The 27,817-nt window shown below is 42.3% G+C and overlaps 1 protein-coding gene across 2 annotated transcripts in view; it reads left to right on the plus strand.

Moving 5' to 3' along the window:
* Positions 1–27,817, plus strand: part of ttc17 (tetratricopeptide repeat domain 17) — a 113,354-nt gene that overhangs the window by 60,369 nt on the left and 25,168 nt on the right. Inside the window, exons 15-22 of one of the 2 annotated variants that reach the window (XM_084337481.1) lie at positions 320–544; positions 5,862–6,072; positions 13,789–13,926; positions 15,274–15,572; positions 17,612–17,765; positions 22,821–22,941; positions 23,453–23,612; positions 27,575–27,658. In XM_084337481.1, the coding sequence (XP_084193607.1) occupies positions 320–544; positions 5,862–6,072; positions 13,789–13,926; positions 15,274–15,572; positions 17,612–17,765; positions 22,821–22,941; positions 23,453–23,612; positions 27,575–27,658 (1,392 nt within the window). The remainder of the gene's footprint in view (positions 1–319; positions 545–5,861; positions 6,073–13,788; positions 13,927–15,273; positions 15,573–17,611; positions 17,766–22,820; positions 22,942–23,452; positions 23,613–27,574; positions 27,659–27,817) is intronic. The other variant, XM_084337482.1, reaches the window with a different exon arrangement.

A 27,817-nucleotide genomic window follows, 5' to 3' on the forward strand; every position in this document is an offset into this window, starting at 1 on the left:
AAATGGGGCGCTTTTTCCATTCTGAGCTCCTGTAGGGGCTGCTGTACCAACGGGAGACTCGGTTGATGAAATATGATTTCAGATCGCTAATAAAACAATAAAACTATATTTGTCGTCATCGGCACTCAGTGGGGGGGGGCTAATAAAACGAGATATGACGTCCCTGGCACTGAAAGTGTTAAGAGGTGAAGTGTAGCAAAGTTCTAACATTGGTGTTAACATGTGTTTCTGATGGCTCACTTTGGACGTCAAGGACGTGAGGGCGTAACTAAAGTGCATAAGGCAAAGTAAACATTCCCTCCTCTGGTTCTCCCTGCAGGGTGGTGTCCCCCGCTGGCTGGCCCTCAATGAAGCAGCTCTGTTCTGGCGGGCCAAAGGTAACGGCAGCTGTGCCCTGCAGTGTCTGCACCAGGCCCTGGGCTCTGCCCCACCCCCCCACCGCCACCTGGTCTACAGCAACGCCGCCAACCTGTTGCTACACCATGGCATGGCCGCCCCTGCACTCATAATGCTGGAGCAGGCACTGGTGCTCAATGCTTCAGAGGTATACAAACGCACCAGGGTTTCCATCAATTGTCCGGCAAATATAAATCTTGATGGCCATCGTGGACGGCATATAAATATTTGGACATTCACACAACTTTCACAATTTTGGCTCTGTACACCACCTCAATGGACCTGAAATGAAACAATCAATATGTGCTTTAAGTGCAGACTTTCAGCTTTAATTTGATCAAATCAGGTGAATAATGTAGGAATTACAACAGTTTCTACATGTGCACCCCCTTTTTTTAACTCTTTCAGTGCCACGCCTGGTTTTCCGTTTTACCGCTTGAATGCCACCATCGGCGCCAATGTTAACGTTAATATCGCCTAATCTATGTTTTAAATTATGGCTATGTGTCTAATCTGCCCATCGCATTATCAAAGACTATTTTCCAGTCAGTGCTGTGAAGGCAGATTGTTTTTTTATCGCGTCGTTTCCGTTTCAGAGCAGTTAGAAAAGCCCCCGTTTTGATATAAAAAACAGCTCATTCTGGAGCATTCTATGAAAATCGTCTTTTAGTGGAATATTCCACAACGTTGATATTCGTCTGCCTTTTTATGAATCGTTTTCAAATAAACACTAGATGATCAATATTATACGTGCACGCAAGCACATTACGGCCGCGCACTGATAATCGCTCCGTTGATTTCCTCACAGACTTTTACAGTGAAACCGAAAGAAGACATTTCACAAAACAGCTTATAACTTCATCAAACTTACTCCGATTATCCTACCACTGATAACATAGAGTCCTTACCTGACATCAGATGGTATCCAACTGGTATATTCCAATTCCTGATCACCATTCGAAAAAATCGATACGTGTATGGATCCAACGCGACACTGTAGATCTCCATGTTCCGCGGGGATCTGAGGCTCCAGAATGAACTCTGGTAACCCCGGCTGGATCAGTGAACTGGAAAATGTGGAGTACCGGATTTTTTTCCCCATTCATTTTCATTGAGTCCATTCCAAAATCACTTATGTCATCTGGGAGACGACAGGGGGCGCTTTTTTCCACAGTGATCACCGGCGCAGCTCGGCTATACTCGGGTAGGCTTGGGTGATGCAATAATTTTTCAGATCGCAAAAAAAAATAATAATAATAATTCCGAGAAATCTCGTGAGTGGCACGCAACCACCTATAAAAAAACCCGAGAAATCTCGTGAGTGGCACTGAAAGAGTTAAGGGACCAAAAGTAATTGGAAAAACCATAAATAAAATGGTCACTTTTAATTAGGGATGAAAATCGAAAACCGGTTCCCGTTGGGAGCCGGTTCCTAATTGTCCGATTCCTGGAATTGCATGCCTCCGTGACTATCGATTCCTCTTATCACTGCCATGTTTTTCCGACAGTTGCACATTTTAAAACAATAACGTTAGCGCCACGCACGCAGCCATATAGCAGAATATTTTATTCATTACGGGCTCGAAATTGCCTGGGTTTTGGTCGCATATGCTCCCGAAATGCTCCCGCTGTTTGACTGTTTCTATGTGCAGTGAAAACTACTCCAATGCTTTGCAACCTAGTCATTCATTTAATTCGGGGTAAACTAGCATTAGCCGCGGAGCTAACGCTAGCTTTAAGGGCTCGAAATTGCCTGGGCTTTGGTCGCATATGCTCCCGAAATGCTCCCGCTCTTTGACTGTTTCTATGTGCAGTGAAAACTACTCCAATGCTTTGCAACCTAGTCATTCATTTAATTCGGGGTAAACTAGCGTTAGCCGCGGAGCTACCGCTAGCTAACCTTGCTCATACTGTACACACACACACACACACACACACACACACACACACACACACACACACACACACACACACACACACAGAGAGAACAGCTGATCTGACTAGAAAGGGTGGGGGCGAGCGGGGAGGGAGCCCTTTGTGTGTGTGTGGGACAGAGGTCTAAGAGTCAGAGGAATAACGACCTGTTGAATGCAACTACAGTTCAATAGATTAAATTAGTTTAAAATAATCTCAAATACATTATTTTATTTAAGTGTATAGTTCATATTATTATTTTTTTTACAGTTTTTGTATTTTTCTGACATGGGGGCTCAACAATAAATTACAATCAGAAATGTCAAGTTGCATGTTGTTATTCTAACCAGCTTAGTTCTGTTGCATTTCTAATTTATTAATTTAAATTAGGGCTGTCAGTTTATCGCGTTAATTAGATTCATTAATTACACAGCAAATTATCGCGTTATGAAAATTAACTTAAATGGTCCATTTGCATGTTCTTGGTATCTGATTCTAGGGACATCTATGGATCTCAGGGAATGTATTCCCAGTGTCAGAAATACGGTGTCTGTTACTAGGCTTGAGTAAATTGTAATGAACCAAATGAGAATATCAATTCAATTATTTTATTTATTTTTTTGTTTTACTGTGAATACGGTAAACACAATGCAAACATTTACCAGACCTGAAAAATCTAAGCAAATGAATAAAGGGAAGATGATTAAACAGAAGGTTTTGTAGATAATAGGGCTGTCCCTGACTTAAGGATTTGTATTGTCGACTTGTAGTCGCTGATAGTCGACTATTAGTCGACTATGAGAAAAAGGGAAAAAAAAAGTATAAATATTTTTTTATTATTATTATTTCTTTTTTTATTATTCCATTTGGGCTGTGTGGGGGTGCTTAATGTCTGAAGGAGTCGACGGAAGGCTTCTTGTTCTCTGCGAAAGCATGCAATTGGTCCACTGATGGATACATCTTGATATTGTCTAGTCTAGTGTGTTCATTAAATGGGTGAAATCCTCTTTCAGTGCCTCTGTGCCTGTTTTCTTAGGCAGTTAGCCTCTGGTATGCGCGCCATTAGCGTTAGCCACACTTCTAGGCCTCTTTGCTTTTGGAAAGAATGATAAAAAAAATAAAGTATAAAAAAATAATTATTTAAAAAAATAAAATGCAGTCGACTACGGCTCCTTTCGATCGATTAGTCGACTATTCGACTAATGGGGGTCAGCCCTAGTATGATCAGTTCCTTTCCTTCTCCATACTCTTCTCTTCTCGTCATTCTGGTACAAGTTGATCTTTGTCTCATCTGTCTATATAGGATGTTGTTCCAGAACTGTACAGGTTTTCTTTAGCCTGGTCTTCCTGTTTTTGAGGCTCACCAATGGTTTACATCTTGTCTTGTGGTGAACCCTCTGTATTCACTCTGGTGAAGTCCTCTCTTGATTGTTGACTTTGACACAGATATGCCTGCCTACCTCCTGGAGAGTGTTTTTGATCTGGCCGATTGTTGTGAAGGGGTTTTTCTTCACCAGGGAAAGAATTCTTCTGTCATCCTGACTTACTTACTTACTTACTTACTTGACTTAAAGTGGAGATGAAGCAGTGAGCAATGTGATCCTAGTTTGTTTGTTGTGTACCTTGTGTAAGACAGGGTTCTATAATCAAATGTGAAATCTATCTTATTTGTCTGAAAAATATAATATAATATCCCTGTTTTCAACATGGGCGCCGCCATTTTGTTGCTGACGTCATACCGTGGCTTGGGTGTATACACTCTGGTTAGCTGCCTATATTGAATGGGTCGGTCAGCAAATAAAATGTTGCCTACAAAACAACGGGACCGCGGTGGTTCTGTTTGTATTGCTCCTGGCTGTTCAAACTAATTTTACCATGTGAGAGAGAGGAAAGTTGGTTAATTTCCACAAACTACCAGTGAAAAAAACAGTGTTGTTGACATGTTGGCTCGGGCTGCCTGCACCCAGACGGCGCGACCAGCCTGTTGTACAGGGAAGGAGGATCTGCAGCGAACACTTCATTGCCTCGGATTATGTTGTTGGGGTGGGATGTTTGTCCAGAAGACCACTAATCAGCTGAAGCCGGACGCGGTTCCCTCGGTCTTCGACAGACAGACCGGCGTTAGCTCTCGGGAGCTAGTTGGCACCAGCCGGGGCCAGGCGTTAGCTCTCGCTAGCTAGCGTTAGCAACCGGAGCGTCGCGGAGCATTCAGCCTGCTGGCTACCTAGACCCACTTCAACCAGCGTCGCGGAGCATTCAGCCTGCTGGCTACCTAGACCCACTTCAACCAGCGTCGCGGAGCATTCAGCCTGCTGGCTACACAAGCAGGCTGAATGCTCCGCGACGCTCCGGTTGCTAACGCTAGCTAGCGAGAGCTAACGCCGGGCCCCGAGAGCTAACGCCGGTCTGTCTGTCGAAGACCGAGGGAACCGCGTCCGGCTTCAGCTGATTAGTGGTCTTCTGGACAAACATCCCACCCCAACAACATAATCCGAGGCAATGAAGTGTTCGCTGCAGATCCTCCTTCCCTGTACAACAGGCTGGTCGCGCCGTCTGGGTGCAGGCAGCCCGAGCCAACATGTCAACAACACTGTTTTTTTCACTGGTAGTTTGTGGAAATTAACCAACTTTCCTCTCTCTCACATGGTAAAATTAGTTTGAACAGCCAGGAGCAATACAAACAGAACCACCGCGGTCCCGTTGTTTTGTAGGCAACATTTTATTTGCTGACCGACCCATTCAATATAGGCAGCTAACCAGAGTGTATACACCCAAGCCACGGTATGACGTCAGCAACAAAATGGCCGCGCCCATAATGCTAAATGCTTCAGAAATGTACACAACAAATCGTTTTTTCTTAGAAACTGCTTATTTTTATAACGTGACTTCTTCTGTGGCTTATCTAAATACTAATGTGATGCTATGAATATGTATTTATGCTCACTGCTTCATTTCCACTTTAAGCCTTTGCACTCCCTGCAGAGCATTGGCCACTGACGATTTCTTTCCATGTTGCACGTTTTTGGCCTCTTCGGTCATCCACCACAGTTCTTTCCTGTGGTCTTCCGGGTCTTTTGGTGTTGCTCAGCTCACCAGTGCGTTTCTTTTTAGAATTTACAAAACAGTTGATATGGCTACAGTGCCACACCTAATGTTTTTGCTATCTCTGTGATGGGTTTGTTTTGGTTTTTCAGCATAATGATAGCTTGCTTCACTGATAGTGACAGCTCCTTGGAACTCTTATTGAGAGGTGACAGCAACAGATTCCAAATGCAAATACCACACTTTAAATGAACTCTAGACCTTTTATTTGCTTCTTGTAAATGGAATAATGAGGGAATAAAACACACCTAGCCATTGAACAGATGAGCAGCCAATTGTCCAATTACTTTTGGTCCCTTAAAAAGGAGGAGGGACATATAGAAATTGTTGTAATTCCTACACCGTTCACTGCCACCAGTGTAAAATGTTAGTCTTAAGCCCTGCATTTAGTTGCTGTTTGTTGTCCTTTGACTAATGTTTCTGTGTGTCTCTCTTCTACACCACCCCAGCCCCACACCCTGCTCAGCATGGTCAGCGTGCAGTTGGCCCATGGCAATGTGACTGGTGCCTTGGCCCTCTTCCGCCACACCCTGGAGGTGGTCCTCTCTTCTACCTCACCCTCGGCCAGCTGTGACCAGTGTCGTGTCAGCCTACCCCTGCTCCGCTGCCTGCAGTTCTACCCCTTTCTATACAACCTTTCACACCGGCAACCCTGCCCACGTAAGCACTGGAACACACACACACACACACACATACATTTGAATGATGTAATTATGATCAAACAGACAAGGGACATAAACTATAGAAATGCATTCAAATATGTAGTCACCTTTCAGTTAGATTTGTGCTCAACTGACTATCAGGGTGTTGCATACACCACAATTCGGCAGACAGCACAATGACATCGAGATTTTTTCAATAATATAACAGGCAACCTCTCTTCCACACTGCAACTGCAAATGAAGGTAGATACCAAACATTACCGTGCCAACAACAGCTTGACTGTCCTCATATTGAGACCAGCTGTCTGAAAGCCTCTTATAACTAACCATACATGACCCAGACTACCAAATATGAAAACCAGGAGTTTACACCTGTAACCTAGCAGGGAAATGGTTCTGCTCGAGCTGTCTGTTCTTTCTGCTTGTTTAGGCTCTAAACGTCTCTAAACGGCCTCAGACAAAGTTGAGTAGTTTCTTGTGATATATCACATTCACACTCCCAAGTGACTTAGATTAACTTCACATCACAAAAAAAGATGCTAGGTTCAATTAATGATTCATTTTCACCCAGAAACCCCCTGAAAATTTTACATTTTCATTTAAGTCTACTTTTAAGTCAAATTTTTCCAACGAATGCACTCTGAAATCAAGATAAAGCACGTTAATACTTTCAGAGCCGGCCGTGTTTTCCTTTTTACCCCCTTGAATGCCCAGCACCACTTCAATGTTAACGTTAATATCGCCTAATCTATGTTTTAAATTATGGCTATGTGTCTAAGCTGCCCGTCGCATTATCAATGACCCATTTCCAGTCAACATTGTCGAAGCGGATTGTTTTTTTATCAGTTCATTTCCGTTTTATATCATTTTGAAAAGCCCTAGTTTTCACGGAAAAAATAAGAGATTCCATGATAATCGCCCTGTACTGGAATATTCTAGAACGTTGTCATTTTTCTGCCTATTTATGAATCGTTTTCAAATAAACGCTAGATTATCGATAGTATATGTGTATGTGTGCACGCTGGTGCCGTGCGCTGAAAATCGATTCTCTCAGTTCCTGATCGCTTTTACAGTCAAACAGCCATATCACATTATAGGGGGAAAGCTTATATCTCCGTGAAAACGGGTCTGATTATCCTAATACTGGTAAAATAGATTCCTTACCTGAGATCAGATGGTATCCAAATGGATTATTCCAATTCCTGATCGCCATTCTGAAAATCGATCCTTTTATTGAACCACCGTGTATACTGTAAAACACATAATCCCTGCTGCTCTGAGGGTCCAGAATGAAGCTGATCGACTCTGGTCACATGCGTGAGAAGTAAAATGTGGAGTCCGGGTTTTTTTTTCTCATGCCTTTTCATTGAGTCCAATCCAAAAGGGTGAATTACCATCTGGGAGACGATAGGGGGAGCTTTTTTCACATCTGAGCGCCTGGAGTGGCTGATTTACCAACGGTAGACTCGGTTGATGAAATATGAATTCTGATCGCTAATAAAAAAATAAACGAGAAAAAAACGAATATTGGGCATCCAAAGTGTTAACAGGGTCTTTTTAGAACATTTTGAATAATCTCAGTGCTTCTGAAATTCTTCTTCTTTTGTATTTCCAGACTAGACACATTGTAACATTTAACTGCCATCAATGAAATGTTTAGAAGTAGGGGTGGGCAATATGACTATATTAAATAAATATAGGGTACAGTTCATTAACGATACACTTTTTAAACGTATCGTGGACATCGTGATGTTTTGCACAAACCCTCATCCATACAGTATATATGTGTGTTTTTGGCTAAAGTGGATAGAAAACACAGTACTGTGCAAAAGTCTTAGGCACCCAAGAGTTTTTATATAAATTGTCTTGGATGTTAATACATTTTTTTCCAGTATTAGTGTGCCAGTAGACTAATTTTGAAACCTTTCATTTAATTATTTTTGAAAGCATCTTCATCGTTTAATGCAGACATATGTTGCAGGGAGGGACTATTATAATCATCATATTTGCGTGACCGTATCCATCAATGGGTTAAATCAAGCATTTTTAAGCGCTTTAGAGGAAATGTCAAAATATTGCAATATATAAAATTTCGTGTATCGTGATGGAGCCAAAAAATATCGTGATATCATTTAGAGGCATCAATGCAGTAATTTTTATATTTTTTTTTATTTGTTATTTGTACAGCCTACCTGCACAATGAAACACTGAGCTCCTCCTGAACAACAGAATACGTCAAAATCATCATTACTAATAAATTAGGGATGTTCGATATTGGCTTTTTTACCGATACCGATATACCAATATTGTCCAACTCTTAATTTCCGATACAGAGCGCTATTGACCAATCACAATCAAGCATTTTGGCGAATGTTAAAACGCCATGTAATAACGGCCGATAATATCGGACATCCCTATAATAAATCATGAATATTCATGGTTTAACAGTGGAATGCTTAGCATTATAGATTATTAGAAACTACCGGTAGATGCAATGCTCTTTGCACACACAAACACAAGTAGATTTTTGCAAAACCAGTCACCAACCTTCATTAACCCGTTATTAACAGTTAACTAATGATCCTAAAATCTGCTAGAAACCAATGGACTCTCACATCTGTGATGTCTGATTAAAAATGTAATTAATGTTATTTTTTTTTCAATCAGTTTAAGACGGTCCCTAATAGGGGTGTAACAAAAACCACGGTACGGTACGGATTTTCCGTACAGTGGGGGAAAGTTTGGCTTTCCATGTTCCACTCAGGGGTGATGTAGTGTGCAGTAACTAATTGTACTTGTAGGGCAGTCAACGAATATTCTTTTTTTGATCCCCTTTTTCTCCTCCTGTTTTTCTCAGATTTTCTCCCATCCCAATTATTTTGTCGTTATGCCAATTCCCCCCTCCCCTTCCTGGTTGTTGATCGCATGTGCCCCCCACTGGTCGGTCTAGGGAGTCCTGAAGTCTATCGGATGCTCCCTCCGTCACATAGGAGACAGCCAGCAACCTCTTTTTCACCTGCCAGCGCGGACTCTCATTGGTGAAGTGTAACGCGTGGGAGGTCATACTACCTTCACTATATCTCTTCTTCGCTGTGCAGGCGCCCTGACCGACCTGAATACCGACCAGAATACCACCCCACTGGCTTCCCTCCCGCTGACTCTGCCAATTGAGCCAGTATGACGGCCGGCCAAGCCGGAGGCAACGCTGACAGCCGGATTCGATACCGGTGTCTCTTGCGTTGGTGACGAGCGCTTAGACCGCTGCGCCACCCGGCCGCCTGTCAACGAATATTCTATATTGAAATTAATAATCGACTTGTACAAATAATAATAATTATATTAGATTGTGAAAAAAACAGCCCCCGGTGGGCGGTCGTTAGTGGTTAACATACCGTTGTATTCGTTCTGTACACTACACAGCCGTTCGGTACGGTACACACTGAAATGGTTCGGTTCGGTACGGATACGTGTACCTTTACACCCCTAGTCCCTAATGTATCACTTGCCTGGCTTCGCATGCTCATCGGTCTTTATGAATGAATGTGTTTAATCCATTTTTTAAACAAATCACTTACCCTAAACGTGACGTTATTAAATGTACCACAGAGCAGTTCACCCTGTATAGCAGTTTATACATTGATTTTACAATCGCTACAACTGGAGAAACTTAAAGGGGAACTATTTTACTATTTCTTTCACTATTTGGGCACTTTTACACAATTCCTGTGAGTCTATGGAACACCTCTGTAATATATATATTTTTTTTATTCATTGTTTTGTATTTCTAATCAAGTCCTCAAAAACAGCATTTTTCTACCTCAAGATCTCGAGCCGTTTTGAGCTAATGTGGACTGGGGTGCAGGGGCCTGTGTGCAGCTGTTCTTGTATCTCAACATTAACATGCAGCGGTGTCTTTCTGACATCACATATCGCGCACATTTTCAAATGACTCAGTTCAGTGAGGGTGAATATTGTGAGAGGAGAATTGGAAGAATGCGCCAATATGAGAATTTTGAGACATAGATCATATTAATATAAGTTCACATAGCTAGGAAACAATGCTAAACACTCAAAAAGGCCATTTATAAGATAGTTCCCCTTTAAGAGAATGTTATGATTTGGCAAAGCACAATTTTCAATATAGCTCTTGTTTTTAGATGTGAAGCATGTCTATAACCGACAATGTCACTCACTCACTCACTCACTCACTCACTCACTCACTCACTCACTCACTCACTCACTCACTCACTCACTCACGCACTCACTCACTCACTCACTCACTCACTCACTCACTCACTCACTCACTCACTCACTCACTCACTCACTCACTCACTCACTCACTCACTCACTCACTCACTCACTCACACTTAGCCACCCTGCCCCCTAGTGGCAATTTGCATGCATGGCATTTTGTGTAAGACCAGTTCAATCTGAGTGTTTTGCATCTATGACACTGTGTGTCCTTGTTAGAGGATGACATATTTTCGGGATTCCCGCGGGATGGGAGTCAATTTCACTTAGAATCCCGTGATTGGGCAGGACCGGGAGTAAAAGTCAACGGGAGCAGAAGGGAGTGGGAACTATGACAACAAAATCAACAGGATTTGGACGGGAGTGATACATCGGTGCATCACTAATGTAAATGTTTGGTGGTTTTATATTTAACTAAGGCAGACATCAGGGCTGTACAGCGTGCTATGAAAAAATCGGTCTGTGCGATGAATGAATTTACTGCACTAGCAACCGTGCGATAGGCATTCGGTTCATATCGATACTCTTATTTTGAAAATCCTGTGGCAGGTCTCATTTCCGCCCAAGCGCATCTCCAGCCATAATATCTATGGCTCCGGCAGCTAACAACGTTCGGTTCATATCGATACTCTTATTTTGAAAATCCTGTGGCAAGTCTCAGTAATTTCCTCCCAAGCGCAGCTCCGGCAGCCCAACAACAACAGCGTGCTATGTTATGTTAGAGTGCGCATTTTGCGACCAGGAAATAAGCCCCTGCCTGTTTTTCCCCGCAACGCTTCCAATGCATCTTGCATGCTTTGCATTCTCACCAAAACTAACTAGTTAGCTGCTACCGGTAACTAAGCTAAGCTAACCCGGCTCAGAGGCAGAGAAAACAGTGAGGAAAGGGGGGGGGGGGGGGGGGGGGGGGCGGTAAAGCCTCAGCCTCTCTCTGTCCCTCTCTCTACGTCAATGATTTTAAGTAGGTGAGGTCAAAGTGAATACCACAACCACTACACCAGAGGAAGCTCAACAAATCATGTTGAACCCAGATTCGGATCAAACAAGGGACTAAACACGTTTCGCAATTATGCCACAACAATGTGGAATGCCCTACCCAAAGCTGTAAAGGAATGTGAATCCCTGCCCACATTCAAAACCGCTCTTAAAGAGCACCTACGGGAGGCTGCAATTCGAAACTGGCCACCGTAAATGCCCAAAACCCCCACCACCTCCTAATAGACAGTCTCCTCCCCACCGCATGTATATATTCCCTCCCCGCCGTATGTATATTTCTCTCCCACCCACCCACCCCCTCCTAATGTACAGTCCCCTCCCCATCACATGTATATACTCTGTCAGGATCTAGGGGTAACTACTGTATATTTGAATACCGTTTGTCACAAATGTATCGGTACTAAATATCTATATGTCCCTATGCCATAAATGTCATGTATGTTGTGTATGTCATAAATGTCTATATGAATTGAAAATGGGGGACCCTGATGGAAACAAGACAAACGTCTTTCTCAGGTCTGCATCCCCTTAACAATTGTATGTATTGAGTCGTACTGTATTGTACCCATTCTGCAATCTGTTAAATAAAGTTTTCATTCATTCATTCATTCATTCAAAGGAGTTTGATAGTATTTACTGAGGATGGCCAGATAATGTTGATATTTAAACATAACAAATATAATACATAATAAATGTATACATGATCATGCAACATAAAAAAAAAATAGGAACTGTTTGGGAGAGGGAGGTAGGGAGGGGTTTTAGGTTGTGAGTTCCAAAAAAATTTACTTAGTTATTTCAAGTTTAAAGCTCAATATATCAAAACGTGGCACTTTACAGTGAACAGGAGGTCTATTTGTATTAAAAACAATAGATTGTTTTTCATTTAAATGTCTGGAAGAGCTAAATTGATTTTTTTCAAATTATATTTTCGTTACCTTTTTTGAGTTGATCTAAATGTTACTGATTGTGTTAAATGGGCTTATGATATCGTCTCATATCGATTGCAGGCATCGTATCGTATCGTGGCAGACTTTGTGATATCGGCAAATATCGTATCGTTGTCCAAAGAATCGATATCGTATCGTATCGTGATGAAACTGGTGATTCTAGTAGAGTCCATACATCCAACACCAAATCCCATAATTCCTTACATGTAACATGTCTGGCTGTGTGACGTCAACTTGTTAGCATGAATATGACAGCCAAACATGGCACTGCAACTAAATAACACAAATACAATAGGCACACGTTTTATACTTGTGCTACAAGATTTCGGCCTGTGCTACAAAACTATCAACCTCTGTAGTTGATAGTTAACATACAGCCCTACAGACATGATGTGACCCATGTAACGCATATTTTATACTGAGGAAGAAAAACAGAGCAGGATTAGTAAACGGGAGTGGGATGGGAGTGGGAGTGGGATTCTATAAAAGTTTGGCTCGGGATTGGGACGGGATTGGGATCAGTCCTCTGTGGGAATGGGAGGGAGTGGGATTTTTTCGAAACTCTCACTTGGGATTGGGATGGGATGGGATTATTTCTGTGGGAGTGGGAAGGAGCGGGAGTCAAAATCCACTCGCATGTCAGCCTCTAGTCCTTGTCAATGAGAGAAAGTGTCACGCCTCTCGCACAATATACATTGCTTTGTGTTTTTAACTGAATTTAGGATTAGTCTGTCAAAATCCTGACAGTTAATGGTTTAGCCATTGCCATCCCTAATATGCACAGTCATATTGGAACTGTAAACATCTTATTCCAGTTCCTCCTCTCTTGCTTTCATCTAGTCTGTAGTTTTCCATTCTATCCTCCCCCTTGCATAGTTCTGCATCTCTGCTCCTCTGGGTCTCTCTTCCTCTTCCCCCTCTCCATACTATCTCTCTTTCTTTATCTTTCTCCTACTCTTTTACTCTCTCTTTACTCGCTCTTTTCTTCTCTTCCCATCTGTCTCAGCCTTACTCTCTTTTCCATCCTGCACCCTCCCTCCCTCCATGTTTCCGCCTAGCATGGGGAGTGAAGGGGAAAGTGCTTTGAAGTGGAGAAATCTTGCTGCTCAATAATTTAAGCTGCTGGAAATAGCTGCTGCCTAATTTAGAAGGCTCTATATTTTTACCCACCAAAGCTAAATATTGCTCCCATTATGCACACGGATTACCAAGAGTACAAACACACTCATGTGAGAGAAACACACACACACACACACACACACACACACACACACACACACACACACACACACACACACACACACACACACACACACACACACACATATATACAGACACATGCACAAACAGACACACACACACACACAAATTGGGGCTAAGGGTGAAATACACGGATGCACACAGGTAATGGTATGAATAATGGAAACACCAGCAGTTTCCTAGCAGTGACATATTTTGGTGGCTGGTATAGAATGAATTTCACATCACGTCTTATATCTGTATGTGTGTTTATCCAGAAGGTGCTGCCTGCATGCAGGAGGAGGACCTGGGCATACAGCTGGATGAATGGGAGACCAGTAGTGAGGAGAAACCGGACCCTATAGGTTTTCAAACACCGCCTGTTTCCACCATGGAAGAGTCCCTGCTTTTTGAGAGTAAGAATCACTGAAGCAGTGCACAAAGCATTCAGGATTAACCCCATAGTCACATAACCAGCTAAATTAAATTAAATACCAGGATTCTTGTGCAGTATGGCTAACAAGGAACTTACAAACATCTTTGTCAAGTTTGGTAGAAATTGGACAGTGCGCCACTTATCACTTCCTGTTTACCACGCGTTTAATTGGATCTGGTGGTCAAATGGTTTGGCCAATCAATGATCTAAATCACACATTTCCAGATGTTAGTTTCCAGATTGGTGCACACAGTAAGTTTGGTGAGAATCAGGTGAACAGGTTAAGGGAGTAGGGAAATACAAATAAAAAAAATGGCGGAAATTCCAATATGCCAGTCCTGATGGCAAATGTGTTGCCCATGAGTAGATACATCTCTGGATATCAGTTTCATGACTGTATGGTAATGGATCATGATATACACTAATTTGAGTTTGGCCTGATGGTGGCACTGGAGGAAAAGTCAGTCTTCCTCTAGGGGTCATGAATGAGCACAGCAAATTGTATAAGATTCAAATGAAAGCTACTCCAGTTATCACGTTCACACTTAGGATCTGCTGCAGCAGCGCTGGACACTGTTGTTCAGGTATATAATAATGAGGTTCATTCAAGGGCATCCCATCGCGCTACTCAACCCATAAGTGCTAATACAACAAAAGCAATATTTTATTTGCAGTTGACTTTTTATTGATTATATTCCAGAACGACAGTGTCAGAGATGGTATGGATTTACCCTGACCCCGCCGCAGCAGATCCTACGTGTGAACGCCATAACGCATCAGCTTTCAAATTCTGGCTTTCTGCTGTTGGCTCACAAATGCTTGGTGATTCGACCACAAAGTTTAATCACAAAGCACTCGGAGTCGGATCATAAAGCACAGTAACACTACGAACTGAAGCATGATGTGTGGTGCTACTACATTTTGTACTGTTGCTACTAAATGTTTCAGTAGTGAGACTAGTGGAAGAAGTTACATTTAGTCATTTAGCTGACTCTTTTATCCAAAGCGACTTACAAGTTCTGTACAACAAGTCAGCAGGAAGGGTATAACTCTGGCAGCTAAGGGTAAGTAACATTGTTACAACATAACTAGGGCTACAGACTTGAGTGCATATTAGCATAGTAGGTAATAACATAGGCCAGGTAGATTCCTTAGTAGGAGAGTGCATACTAGTAAAAAACAGTACGAATAGTTAGTCTGGAGCCCTGTGGTTTAGTTTAATACTCTAGCAGTCTGCTAGATGTGCTTTTAGCTTAATGTACAGTAGTTTACTTCTCCTTCATCTCATCTTCCTTTTTACCCATCCTTGCTCCCCTCTCTTTCTCAGAGGTTGTCCTGGACAGCAACGGTTCAGGTGAGGCAGCTGGACAACAGCGGGCATCTCCCTCTGCTGCTGGGGTGGCGAAAACCTCCTCCTCAGTAGGAGGTGGAGGAGGAGAGGGGGAGGAGGATGACTGGCAGCTGAAGGAGGAACTGATGGGAGCCTTTGAAGGGGCTCTGGATGTTGGGGGAAAACGTGGGGACCTACGCGGCATCCGTGTTCTCAAGAACGACCGTGTCATGGGGGCCCGCACTGGTGGAGGGCCCTGTTTTGGAAACTGTGAAGACGATGAAGGGGCAGAATGGGTATGTGTTCTTATGCCTCATTGTTGTGATTCAAATGTGGGATTTGGCTTTGTAGTAGTGTCATGTACGAAGGTCTAACGACCGCACCGAATAGTATCTGGAGCAGGCTGTACATGAACAGAAACAGCCTCTCTCAGTAAATGCTTTCAAAATAGTCCCGGGCAGGTAGGTAATAATAAACACAAGACGTTGTTCCGAAAATAGTAAATTATATTTATTATGCCGGGTAGGAATTGAAACCTCCACTGATGTTTAGATAGGCAACAAAGGGAAAAAACAACCCACAAACAATTAACAAACAGGGAGAAGGTTAAGGGGAGAACAGACAAGGTAAATATAATAATCACAAACAATTAACAACCAGGGAGAAGGGTAAGGGGAGAACAAACAAGGTAAGTATAATAATAAAGTAAACTAGATAAGCGCCCACAGACACTCACCAACCAGCCAGAGGTTGGTACTGGGAAACCCCCAACAAAGGTACCAAAGGTACAATTCCACACTCAGTGGGATTTAGGCCTAAAGCCAACAAGAGAATACTTACTCCAATGGAGGAGTGGCGCAGAGGCCAACAATATCTATATACATATACTAGTACTTTAGTCCACCCGAAGCAGTAGCTAAGCACAGTATCAATTCCACCACAGTGGCAAGCAATGGCAACCTCACTCTTCTCTGGTCACTGGCAATTGACAGAATGAGGCGCCCAGACGTGTGTGTGCTGTCAGGTATTTGGCTACCCATCCCTCTCGAGGTGATTGCCATCAGCTGTCATTCATTAGGCAATCAGCACTCTTCAGTAGGGATGGGCAGCACCTGACAGGGAGAGAAAAGAGACAGCATTAGCTCTCATTTTTTTTGATCCACTTTTTCTCCCATTTTTCCATATTTTCTCCCATCCCAATTTCGTATCATCCAATTCAACCCTCCCCTGTCACGAACGCTGTTTCTTGCCTCCCACAAGCCGGCTGCAATGTGGACTAAGTCATACATAGCACAAGTCCCCTCCGGTACTTGAGGTAACAGCAGTCGCATCTTTTCACCTGCGCAGCTCGTTCTCTCAGTGTCGAGGAGTAACGCGTGGGAGGCTCACGCTGCCCCCGACACTTCCTGATTTTACTGCGCAGGCGCACCAACCGACTTGTAGGAGTCGCTTGTTCACAACGTTCGATCCCCACCCTTCAGTTTTCCCTCCCCGTAATACGGCCAATGTGTATTACTGCGGACGACCAGCCAAACTGAAAAACAATGTGGAGAGCTGGATTCGAACACGCGAATCCTAGCGTCTCCACACTGGTGGCGAGTGACTTGTCCACTACACCACCTAGCCGCCCCCCAGCATTAGCTCTCATATTCACACACACACACATCACAACACATTAAATATACTAACCTGATGTTCAGAAGGTGTCATAAATACAGTAATAATGGTAATGACCAACCCACGTACCCAGGTACGTCACAAGTAGTACAACAGGTAGAAACATGCAGTCAGAGTCATCTTCAGTGCTCAGCATGTCGCCACTTGTTTCTGATGATCTTGCAAATCCAAAATTAAATAGCTCATTGACATGGAGGCCTGATTATCTACCCAATGTCAGAATAACACAAATAAATTAAAGGGTTTGACCGATGATTCAAAGAATGTGAAAAAGGTATTTCTAATGTAAAAATACATTATCACAAATTTACATTTACATTGTAAAAATTGAGCTATTCAAAGTTATTGTTTTGCTTTCAGTGAATATTGGCCTCATATTGTCTCTGAATTTGTTGTTAGCCATTTAACAACAACTCATTTGTTGTTAGTAACTGCGATTACAACCATTCATCTCTAGGAGAAGAAAAAGAATGACCAGCTTTGTGGTGCATTCCTTGGCACTCAATTTAGACGCAAGAGTCTTTTCACAGAGATTATTTTATTGATACTTGAAAACATAGCACCCTAATTCAACATTATCATATATTTAAAGAAGAAAAAAATATCTTAAGGAATCCAGTGTGTATTGCTAAGAGTGTTCTCTGTCATGGCCGGTCAGATCACATTCCAGGTGAAGCGGGTGAGGAAGGCCAAGGTGGATGGCTTAGAGAGTGGTGCCAGCTCTGAGGACACCCAGCAGGGGGAGCCATTGTCTGGGGGACACTCTGTCCTGGAGATCAGTGGGCCAACCATCCCCTCACCTGGACCGTCAGGTAAAAAAAATATACACCTGTATTTATTTATATACATTGAGACGGTGCCTGTAGCATGTGAACACTTTGAGTCTGTTTACATACACGTTGATATTCCGGATATGTCATCATATGGCATAGGTTAAGGTCTTAAATTGGATGAGGTGTTATATACTCATATATAGTTACATACTTATGTATATACTTTTTCCAATCCCGATTACAATTATGCACATATATATAAAGAAACAGAATATTACGAGTTTTACCATGGAAACAGAACTTTAACAGAACACAAAACCCAACCATAAACAGGATGAGGTGTTTACATACGGTACCTCTTATGTCCCAGCTAAAATCTGCACATCCGAGCATCATATTCAGGTTTCAGTGGGGATATGACCTTATCCTGGCTGCGTCTATTCTTTTACCAACGGATTTCCAGTTCCGTGTTCTGCGTTCTGATTGGCCACTGACGTTTCTGGTGCGATCTGATTGGCCACTAACGTTTCTGGTCATGTGACATGTGCGCCCAATCACGTGACGCGCCCATTTCCGCCTCGAACAGCAGCAAACTACCTAACGCCTAGTTTATCACTGGTGAGAGATTTGGGGTGCTTTTTCAATGTATGTGATGTATAGATTGGGGGAAGATGGTAGCATCTAACGGTGCCAGGTCAGAGAGGGCAGAAATGTGTTTGGCTTAGCAGAGCACCACACTGCCAGCGAGAGAATGTTTGTTGACATTCCTTGTGAGAACATCTGAGATAAGAGCGGTTTATTTTAATGAAACAGTAGAAACTGCATTTTAATGTGTGAAAGGTTAGCAGTTGTCATGACAACTCGGCACATGACAACGCGGCACATGACAACCAGAAAGGGGTGGGCTATCGTTGCTACGGCGAGGATCTATGAGTCGAACGGTGTTTTCGGGTGTAAGGCAGACTAGAATCGGACCAAGAGCGAGTAGGACTGAGATCACGCTTCCGTGAGTCTGCCTCAGGGCAGCTCTGGCTGCAATTGTAGCTTACCACCACCGGTATGACTGTGTATGAACGAATAATGGGCTCTGTGAAGCGCTCTGAGTCAGAGCAACAGTCAGTCAGAGAAGAGCGCTATATAAATCCAATCCATTATTATTATTATCACACGAAGACACTCTCTCCTCTCATTGAGAGGGGGGGGGGGGGAGGAAGAATGCCACATCAGCATTAGCTTCGGCTACCACGAGGATGGTCTCGGCTAACGAACAGGCCTGACCACTATTGGACTGAATAACAAAAGGACGATAGACGGACACACCGAAAGATCATTAGAATAGACTCTTCAAGGACGATACAATTTGATAACATCTGATTATGAGGTTCTGTTTATAGCAATAAAACAACGCTTTTCCTCATAAGGTATTTCACGGTGACGAAGTGTCGAATTCTTACGGAGGTGGAGAATTAGTATGGTTTATGGATTGCACTAACGGGGGAGATAAGGATCTTATCAGCCAGTATCAGAGACGTCAGGACCATTAAAAGTATACAACGCAGAGGAATTGGATGGAGAGCCAAACAGACGAAGACGTGATACTGGCCAGTTTGATCAGGATCTTACAGTTGGTGCCGTGACCCGGATTATTGCTTGCTTTGAAGTTGCTTGAAAGGAAGAGACTGTGCAGTGCCGAGGCGTGAAGGGGTAGCCGTGGACGCGAGCCAAGCCAGCGAGCGAGCAAGGCCAGCGCCATGGACCCAGCGAGCGAGCCGAGCAAGGCCGGAGAGATAAACAGTGCCATGGACCAGAACAACTGACGGTGAAAAGATAAAGTGAGTCTCAACAACTTCACAAGCCAATAAGAAAACGAACAATAGTGTATCCGTAAATGTAATTAGTTTGACACAGAGAATGCCAGCTGTAATAGTGTGTTTGAATAACAGCAGAGCGGCACCGGTTTTTGTTTTGAAAATCGAGAGTCTTATCTACAGAGCACAGAAGCCACTGTATAGGAGATGGGAAGGGAGGCAAAGGGGAGATGTTCATTCAGTTAAAGGGGCAACATCGTATTTAGTTTGATTACTGTTCAAAACGCAGAAAGCGGGAAGCGGGACTGTGACGTGAAGGGAGCAGTGAACAAACGTTACGGGTGTGGTCGGTAGCGAGAGAATGTTCGAGGCATTAAAGGGACGGTGAAAAAAAAAAAAAAGGAAAAACAGCAGACGGCGGGGCCCTAATTGTTATGAGTCTATTTTTGTGTATAATTAATTGAAAAACCAAGTAGTCTTATGATTCTGAAGGTTGATTAAGAATCAAAGGGGGGAATGAGAGATTTGGGGTGCTTTTTCAATGTATGTGATGTATAGACTGGGGGAAGATGGTAGCATCTAACGGTGCCAGGTCAGAGAGGGCAGAAATGTGTTTGGCTTAGCAGAGCACCACACTGCCAGCGAGAGAATGTTTGTTGACATTCCTTGTGAGAACATCTGAGATAAGAGCAAGTGTCTCCCAGAGCGAGGGAGAGCGGTTTATTTTAATGAAACAGTAGAAACTGCATTTTAATGTGTGAAAGGTTAGCAGTTGTCATGACAACGCAGCACATGACAACGCGGCACATGACAACCAGAAAGGGGTGGGCTATCGTTGCTACGGCGAGGATCTATGAGTCGAACGGTGTTTTCGGGTGTAAGGCAGACTAGAATCGGACCAAGAGCGAGTAGGACTGAGATCACACGAAGACACTCTCTCCTCTCATTGAGAGGGGGGGGGGGGGGGAGGAAGAATGCCACATCAGCATTAGCTTCGGCTACCACGAGGATGGTCTCGGCTAACGAACAGGCCTGACCACTATTGGACTGAATAACAAAAGGACGATAGACGGACACACCGAAAGATCATTAGAATAGACTCTTCAAGGACGATACAATTTGATAACATCTGATAATGAGGTTCTGTTTATAGCAATAAAACAACGCTTTTCCTCATAAGGTATTTCACGGTGTCGAAGTGTCGAATTCTTATGGAGGTGGAGAATTAGTATGGTTTATGGATTGCACTAACGGGGGAGATACGGATCTTATCAGCCAGTATCGGAGACGTCAGGACCATTAAAAGTACACAACGCAGAGGAATTGGATGGAGAGCCAAACAGACGAAGACGTGATACTGGCCAGTTTGATCAGGATCTTACACTGGTTAAGCTTAGGCGACTCTTTCGAAGTTGGTTAAGGTTAGAGTATGGAATCAGGGCTGGTGTTCTATCGCCCTGCTCTAAGACAAACTCTAACCATAACCAACTTCGAAAGAGTGCCTAAGCTTAACCGGTGAAATAAACAGGCGTCACGCGATTGGCGCGACCATAAACGTCAGTGGCCAATCAGAGCGCAGAACGCGAACGCGGAACTGGAAATCCATTGGTAAAAGTATTCAGGCATCATAAACAAGATATGTGGTTTATCAAAAAGAGGATATGGAGAGGGCTACAGCGTTCTTGGTTTTGTGTTTCAATAGGTGCTCTTTGGATTAAATTCGGGGTAGGATCCGTTATAGTTATAAAAAAAAGTAGAAGTCCAAGGCAGCTCTACACATTTTAAAAAGCCTTTATTTAATGGCTCACATTATTTAGAAACCAACATGTTTCGGCCTACATAGGGCCTTCATCAGGGTATAGATAACTAAGACCAAACAAAACTCTGACTAATATAGAGAATCCAGAACTCTGGGAGCGTCTAATTACAATTAGAGACAGCTGGTGCTAAATGAATGGAGGCACAGCATATACATAATAGTTAGAAAGGGTCAGCAAAGATACAATCCACTTAATGGTAGGCTATGTCAAAAATATGTCACTGTGGAAGGAATATACAATAATACTAAATATATATAAAATAAAAGATGAATACATTATATAATTATATATACACACTCAAAGTATTGAATCAACATAAGGAAATGAGTCAAATCAAACAATAGAATAGAAAAAAATAATAAAGAAAATATCAAAAATATCAATGTAAGAGCAATGAGCAATGCAAAAAAATATACAAAGAATACTATATAATAAAGTAACAAGATATGTGGTTTATATGGGCCAGCTCAAATACAGACTACTCGACTATCCTGAACAATGTTGGGAAGTGTTATTAGTGAAATATGAGGGCATCGAGTCAAAAAAATGCGACGATTGATGCTAGGGATGGGCGTGAGTAATCTAATCGATTACTCGTAGCTATGAGAAAAATCGATCTTAAATTATTAATCATTTGTATGAAATAATGTTTTTAAATGTTTATTTTACATATTTGTTTCACATGTATGTGTAAGATTACAACTGTTTGTTGGTTTCCTTAAACATATACGTGAATGATCAAAATTAAGTAAAAAAAAAAAAAAGTAATACACGATCACTCGAGTATAGCATGCGATCAATCGATCTGGATTTTTATTTAAAATGCGCATCCCTAATTGACACAAGGATTTGGCGCAACCTAACTTGAGTGTAGTGTAGTCTTTTGAGAGAAGAGACCCAGGGCTTTCGATGGGCTTTCAAATTGAAAAAAACTACCAGCTCACTGTCTAATCTTTTTCATTTTCCTCTTTATTTTCGGGATCGTATCTCTCGGGTGAAACAAACCTCAGCGTTATTGTCATAAATTACAACGCAGTTAGTTTCTCTACCTTTCTGTGAACGTCTAGCAAAAAACTACGTTGCAATCTGATCTGAGATCCATAGATACAAAGAACATGCAAATGGTCCTTGTAGAAGTGGAGCAATCTTCCATTTACTTAGGTATGTATTTTTAGGCGGATTTTCTGAAAATAGGGCTAGGGCTTAAAAGGTTAAATGCTGACCACCAGGATTAACAGTCTCAACTCCAAAACAGGCCAAAGATGTTAGAGTGCAGACTCAGGAACATTTCAGTATAATTTGATCTGCACTCGCAAAGGTATATTTCAATGCTATTAATGCAGCTGTTGTGTATTGAAACTCATTGAAATGTACCTACCTTATGAGTGTGGACAATCATATTGTACTTTACATGCTGGCCTCCGGCAAGCTGAGGAAGGTGTCTGTGACATGTGGGCTGTGTGCAGGACACTGGAGGGACTACACCAGTCTGGGCTGGCCTGGGCCTGAGGAGTGCCAACGAACAAGAAGGGTGGATCTGACCACGGTAGCCAGCACCTGGCTGGCTGTCTCCGCTAAGAACATTGAGTAAGATCCACATTACTTCCCTCATCATATTGTATTTTCACTGATAAGGACTTGTGTCCTTTCTAGGAGGATTAATTAAACGGGCTATGTATAGGGCTTTCTCTTTAATTTATCACTGTTAAATTGTTTGTGACGATGCATTCTAATGCTAGCTAAATACAACACAGTGGTTTCCATTACAATATGGACCCTCAATGATCTCCTTCATGCTTCCAATTGCTCTAATTTGCAAGTGCACAGGCTCAAATCCCTACTAAATTTCCCCTGTGGCCTCTTAATGATGCCACTATATCACAAACAACTCATATGGGGCTGTAGACCATCCATAGCTCTAAAACTCCACATCACAATTAATTTCATACAGTGAACTTATTGTTCAAATTGAGCTTTACTTATAAGAGTTCTATAATGGAGTCATCACTAATTTTAGCCTTAATAGTTTGAACAGTGTTTTTGAGATGTATACCATCAGTATTATTTATCCCTCTCTCCATGTTGTCTACCCTCTCAGTATCACCGAACACATAGACTTTGCCACTCCGCTGCAGGAGCCAGCCGCTGAACCTTTATGCAACGCCAACCTAGCTGCCAGCATGCACACCCTGGACCACCTAGTAGGGGTGGCCAACCGTGCTGCCATACACTACACTGGAGAGAGCCAACTTAAAGAGGTAAGGGGAATGGAGCCAATTGGTTGAACCATACTTTCTGTATTTTGGCATATTTACTGTTTAAATTACAGTAAATTGTAGTTTGAACTGAATGCTGAGATTTGTAATTGTAAACCTGCAGTATAGTGTGATGTCTTTCTGTATTAAAGGTCCCTTGTCTTATAAATTGCCTTTTCCAGTGTTTAGCATTGTTTTCTAGCAATGTGGGGTTGTACCAACACTGATTTGATGTGAAATCTCTAGCTACTCCCGTTTCTTCAGTTCAGCTCAGACAAGAACCTCCCCCACAGAACCAAGCCAAACTTAAAACTAGGCTACTTTTGCGTATATACAGTCTTTAATATATTCCAAATAAAATAAGTCCCTCGAGACTTCGTGCTGCTGCCGACTTGAGGTGTCGGTTGGCAGTCTGCCAGACATTAATAAACAGCAGTCTGTTATAATCACATTTTTATGAGCTAACGAATTCCGTTATATTGGACATTTGTATTAATTATATCAAGCGAAGAACTGAGAAATTTGGCAGAGAGAGACGGCAACATTATCGTGGGTTTGCGTGATGTATATCTCCACCTCCCAACGACTTGGTGCTGGTCATAATGTCCGGTGAAAATAATTCCCTCTAAGCACAATTTGATTATTTGAATTGTATTAAAATAGGCTAAAATTAAATAGCCTATGCGATGAATGAAACATTTGTTTCATCGTTGCTTCACCAAGCAGCTTGTCTAATAATGACAACGCTGTTGTCAGCGCGAGCTTGCTGCTGCTAGATTTGCGAGAAGTATCCAGCTGCAGACCCGCAGAGCAGCGGTGTTTTCAGGTCCGGTCTGGGGACCGCTCAGCAGCGCCCCCCACCCAACAGCTGAATTGCCAATGGCTGAATTGGAGTAATGCACTGTGCCGGCAAAGCTGGTGGGTTCTGTGGGTCTGCAGCTGCATGCTTTTCGCAAATCTAGCAGCAAGCTCTCGCTGACACAGCGGTGTCATTATTAGACCGGCTGCTTGGTGAAGCAACGATGAAACAAATGTAATGATTGTTTCGTTCATCGCATAGGCTATTTAATTTTAGCCTATTTTAATACAATTCAAATAATCAAATTGTGCTTAGAGGGAATTATTTTCACCGGACATTATGACCGGAGAGATTAAATATGTCGGACTTCAACAGATTTTGCCGGTCAAATACCGGTAATTACCGGTAACGGAAACGCTGGCACACACACGCACACACACACACACACACACACTCTCGCACCCACCACTGCACTTTGTATCAGTCATTAGGATGGTCCTCTCTGTACCAAAGAAGACAATCACACATGTTGATTTTTATCCTTACGTCATTGCTAGGTAAGCTGCCCTTATATATCTCCAGACTTCTGTCCTTTTATACTTGCTTTTTTAATACCAGACGAGCAGCAAATGGGATGCTTTTAAATGTTCCTTTGATGCAGTCAGAGCTTGGTAAAGCTGCATTCTCCCACTATGCTCCCTTTTTATGGAATACGCTGCAAGTAAAACTTTGTCTAGAGGCACTTCCTACTGTGAATGCTTTTAAAGGTATGCTACGATTAGCCCTTTATGAAACATGTAACTGTTTTACCTGATGCTATTGCTGATCTGATTATGCTCCTTGCCACTGCACAAATGGCCTTCTGTATTTATATTTGAATTGTATGTTTTTTGTTTAATGCCCTGTTTTATGTTGAAACTTGTTGTGTGCCGTGTTGGTCAGGACTCCCTGGAAGAAGAGATCTTGTATCTCAATGGGACATTCCTGGATAAATAAAGGATACATAATTTTTTTTTATAAAAAACCTTCATTAACCAGTTATTAACAGTTAACTGATGAGTTTAAAATCTGCTACAAAGGACTCACATCTGCGATGTCAGATTGTAAATCATTTTAAGACGGTCCTAATGTATGATGCTTCAGATGCTCATCAGTCTTTAGCATATTCCCTATAAAATCTGTATAAAACCAACTGACAATGCAGCTGACATTGCTATCTTTTGGAGGCTGTATCGGGCTCAGTTTTAAAGCTAGAGCTATGATAGAGGTATCATCTGAAACAAGGAAACTGAGGAATCTGTAGATACGATCGATTCCATAGCTTACTCGAAAACAGGTGGAAATGTTTGCAATTATAACACAATTTTGATTGGGAAAATGGGTATGGCCATCTATAATGGGGTCCATTGTTCTTTCTTTAAGATCTTAGGTGATGCCTCTGTCTTTGCTCTAGCTTTAGAATTAAGCCCACGGTCCCACCTCTGAAATACAGTAATGTCGACTGAATAGCCGGAAAGTCAACCAGTTCTATTGGGCTTTGTCACCTTAGGTGGTACAGAAATCTGGTCTGACCCATAGACTATAAGGGGTAAAAAAAAATGCAGAGACCCAGTCACTATGCTCTAGTCTGGCACCCGCACCCGACATACAATAGATTTTTCAAAGTGGTCCACTTGATAATCTAGTTAAGTATCCCTTGCATGCAGTATCATTGTGCTTCATAAAAGGTTGGTTATGTTAACTCATTCAGCGTCAGTCACGAGTAAAGTCGGGTTAACTCGCCAACCGTTCAGCGCCAATCACGAGTAAAGTCGGGTTTTAATCGTTATTTCTTTTATTAGCTATATCCATACATTTTTCATCCATCCAGCCTGATGTTATCATTGGGAATGGGTCTGAGCTTGCAAAAGGGCAAATACCGCCGCCTACGCCTTCCAGCCGGTATTGCACATCATTGAAATCCCTTCCCCTTCGGCTGTACGCTGATCTAAGAAGTCCGGTCCAGGTTTTCCTTCTCGGGCAAGAGTAATGTTTATAACACATGGACTGGGGAGACTGGGAGCAGCGTGGATTATGTCTTTCAGACATATAACGTTGGATCAATAAACGCGATCAATATTTGGAAGGGCGATCAGGAATTGGATTAATCTTTTTGCAGGACATCAGATGTGAGGTAACAACTCTGTTACGAATCTTGGGTTAATCCGATGTTCTGACGTTGGCTGCAGGCAAAGCACTGAGAAGCAATTTTTCAGCCCCCGCTTCTGTTCGCGCATGATGACACATATAATACCGATAATCTAGTGTTATTTTCAGAACGATTCATAAATCAAGTGACAAATGGCACGATTTCTAAGGAAATACATTGAAGCGCCGTTTGCTTGAGTTTCTTGAGATTAGACAGAATGCTCTGGAAATATACTCGTATTCACCACGGTATAAAACGGAAATGTACGGATGAAAAAACAATCTGTTTCATGCATGTTGACTGGAAGCAGCTCACTGACAATCGATGGGTGTATTAGACCCATAGCTATAATATAAGATATATTTTAAGCACTCGCAAATGTCGCAGTCCCCCCCATTGATTAAAGCGATGGCCCTCTAGCTCCCTCTGGCGCCCCGACCCGTGGCGCTGAATGAGTTCATATCTATCATGTGCTATATATATATATATATATATATATATATATATATATATATATATATATAGAAGAGAAGTTGAGATCCAAGGCAGCTCTACACATTTTTAAAAGCATTTATTAGTTGGCTTACATTATTTAATTTTTTTTTTTTAAACCGACATGTTTCGGCCTATACATGGCCTTCTTCAGGGTGTAGGCCATGTATAGGCTGAAACATGTCGGTTTTTAAAAAAAAATCTAAATAATGTAAGCCAACTAATAAAGGCTTTTTAAAATTTGTAGAGCTGCCTTGGATCTCAACTTCTCTTCTATAAACGAATCCTACCCCGGATTTAATCCAAAGAGCACCTACCGAAACAAAACAAGAACGCTGAAGCCCTCTCCATATCCTCTTTTTTTATATATATATATGATGTCAGGTTTGAATCCAGCTCACAACCTTCAAATTCCCTCTTCTTCCTATCTTTCTTTTCACTTTTCACTCATATTTCTCACTTGAGTCTCTTATTGTTATTCTCCAGGTCCTGCAGAACCTCGGTAAAGACAAGTACCCCCCTCAGTCCTTTGAGCAGGTGGGCACACGCATCGCCAAGGTGTTAGAGAAGGTAAGGACCGCTGCTTCCTTTGAGGTAGAGTTGTATAGTATAGATTTATTGTTTATTATAGTTGTTATATAGAGATTGATAGAGAAAAAGCAACAGCTCAGTGTATTGAGGTATCAACTGCTCATAAAAAAGCAGGAATGTGGAGAAATGTGTGTAATT

Source organism: Notolepis coatsorum (assembly GCF_963971535.1).
Source record: "Notolepis coatsorum genome assembly, chromosome: 20".
Taxonomy (NCBI): Eukaryota; Metazoa; Chordata; class Actinopteri; order Aulopiformes; family Paralepididae; genus Notolepis; species Notolepis coatsorum.